Consider the following 2,593-nt stretch of genomic DNA (forward strand, 5'->3'; position numbering starts at 1 on the left):
ACAAAGTGTATTATTAATAAAATACTCACCATCGTTAGTGCTATAAATTTTCAAAAGAAAAAAGCGTGTCAGGTCGTAGCACGATTCGACTACTGTCTGCCTGGACGGACGGTCAGATCACTGTCATACGCCATATTATTATTCGTAGGTGTATAATATGTTCTAAGTTTCACAGGTGACAAAGCTGATGCTATAGTATTCGTGACAATTGAAACGTATATGCTACTAAAAGTTTTATAATACTATAAATGTATTTTGTTAAATTCTAATAAACAAAATATTGTATAAATTGTTAAATATTAAATAAGAAAGATGTCAAAATATATATCCTGCTTTTTATGTACATATTTAAAAATGTAAGGATTGTTCATTGCAATTAATTCAATAGAACAAATGACGGGATAAACTAAATATGTTATCGCGAAATAAATATACACAAATAATGTAGTTGTAGTTAGTACTTATAATTTAAACATTTATTACAAAAGAGAATATTATAACAATATGTATATATAGATATGTATTTTGCAATTTCTAGTCACATCTTGAATATAACATTACTCCTTTTTAAGTCCCTTTGGACTGGAAAGTGTAATTAATTGTACCCTCCGAGGCGTTTTACAAGTAATTACCGAAGGTATTATTGACTTTGGAGGTGAATTTTTTATATTTTCTTTAGTACCTCCAATAGTACTTTCTTCATTATAAATTAATTTAATATCTTCAGTTTCTTCAATTTGCATCTCATTACTTAATTCTTTTTTTTGGTCATTAGTATGATCTGATAACTTATTACTTTGACTTAGTAAATTTTCTGAATTCTTATTAAGAAAACCTGTTCTCTCATACTTGGCAATATCAATATCCATGGCACTGTTATCTATATCAGTAGTTGATAAAAGTTCTTTAGTTACATTTTTTGTTGGAGATTGCTTATAATCATTGTTAATGGTGGTAGATTTTGTTGGGGTACTATTTTGTCTTTTGTACTCTTCACCTAGTTCACCATTTTGAAAACGTATTATAGAACAATAACCATCAGTTGAGGATGCAATTAATATCCTACCATCGCTTGACCTATAAAATATTAAATAAAACAATTAATTTTATTATATTTCATTCAGAAAATGTATTAAGTAATTATTGCTTACCATGTAACATCAGTCAATCTAGTATAATGAATATTTGATATTACAGCAACTGGTGAAATTTGTTGAGTATCATATATGATTACTGAGTGTTGTGTTGCAACAGCAAATATCATTCTGTAAGGCAATGTTATCACAGGTGTTGGACCACCTTTTTGTAATTCAAAATAAATTGGACAGCATCGAACTGCAATAGTACATTCATCCAAAGAAGGTAGAATCATAAGAGGTCTGAAATGGAATTAGATACCATATCTATTGTATAATATAATACATGGATACAGAAAACTTACTCTTTCAAATTGTGTCTTGAAAAAATGATAGTTGCATTAGATATTTTTTCTGTAGTTTCTAAAGGTTCAATTATTCCAGAAGGTACAATAAGTAATAATCCATCTATAGAGAATGTTAATCTTCTGAAGAATGATTTGAAAGTATCATCATAAAATAAGTGTACTGTTTTATCTTTTATTGAATGTTCAGGTGGAGTTGGAATTTTAGCTTTATAAACCCGTTGTATTGTTTTTGTGGTATTTATGTGAATCAAACGGCATATTCTACAAATGCATTAGAAGTTATATGTATTCAGGATTTAAAAAATATTATCAAAATTTAATATTTATACCTGTCTGTACTTATTGTACATATATATTGATTACAAGGGTCCCATGAAACTCCTTGTACAAAACCCTTATGATCAGATAATATAGCTATAGAACGTCCTTTGTGAATATCCCACAAAATGGCTGTATTATCTACAGAACCAGAAACTAACATATTAGAATTTGCAGACCAACTGATATCATAAACATCTTCAAGGTGTCCCCTTAATACTTTCCAAGTAGTCCATTGTTCTTTATCTTTAGTTTCATCAAAACCAATGAAAAATTCACAATCATCCTTTTGTTTCCACAAAATAATAGTTGATTCTAAAATGTATTTTAACTTTAATCAGTTTTCTCCATATTAGTTCCTTATATTGTTACTAACCATCGTCTCCTGAAGCTAAAATATCCTTTGAAGGTGCAAATCGTACTACGTTCACCGCTCTTTGATGTCGTTCTAAATCAGCTACGCATTTCACAGAAACACCTCCACTTTCATTTGTTGTTAAATGCCATATCTAATCAAAAAATATTTTTTAATTATGTTTTATATATTATAATTAATATGCAAATTGTTTACACAATGTTACCAAAACGTGTGAATCGGCACCGCCTGTTGCGAGTCGCCAGAAAATTTCACCTTTTGAAGTTTCGTAAATTCCAGCCTGTATATCAACACTTAGAACTGGATCACGATTATGCCATGAAATTTCGGGCGTTGTGCACCACATAGCTGTAATCTAAGAGTAGATCACAACCCATATAAATGTATACTTAATAGATAATACGTTACAACTAACCCTTTCCAAGTTGTTACATTATTCCCGCCAGAACATGTGA

The 2,593-nt window shown here is 29.6% G+C and overlaps 1 protein-coding gene across 1 annotated transcript; it reads right to left on the bottom strand.

Moving 5' to 3' along the window:
- Positions 1-557: 557 nt before the first annotated feature.
- LOC108577708 (chromatin assembly factor 1 subunit B) lies at positions 558-2,484 on the bottom strand. The gene is made up of 6 exons (XM_017940901.1): positions 2,344-2,484; positions 2,139-2,271; positions 1,774-2,077; positions 1,442-1,705; positions 1,152-1,379; positions 558-1,077 (listed from the first exon to the last, which is right to left on the bottom strand). Exons 1-6 carry the CDS (start codon positions 2,482-2,484, stop codon positions 558-560), a joined length of 1,590 nt encoding a protein of 529 aa, XP_017796390.1.
- Positions 2,485-2,593: the final 109 nt, after the last annotated feature.

The sequence above is a fragment of the Habropoda laboriosa genome, unplaced genomic scaffold (assembly GCF_001263275.1).
Source record: "Habropoda laboriosa isolate 0110345459 unplaced genomic scaffold, ASM126327v1 scaffold5, whole genome shotgun sequence".
In the NCBI taxonomy this organism is placed as follows: domain Eukaryota; kingdom Metazoa; phylum Arthropoda; class Insecta; order Hymenoptera; family Apidae; genus Habropoda; species Habropoda laboriosa.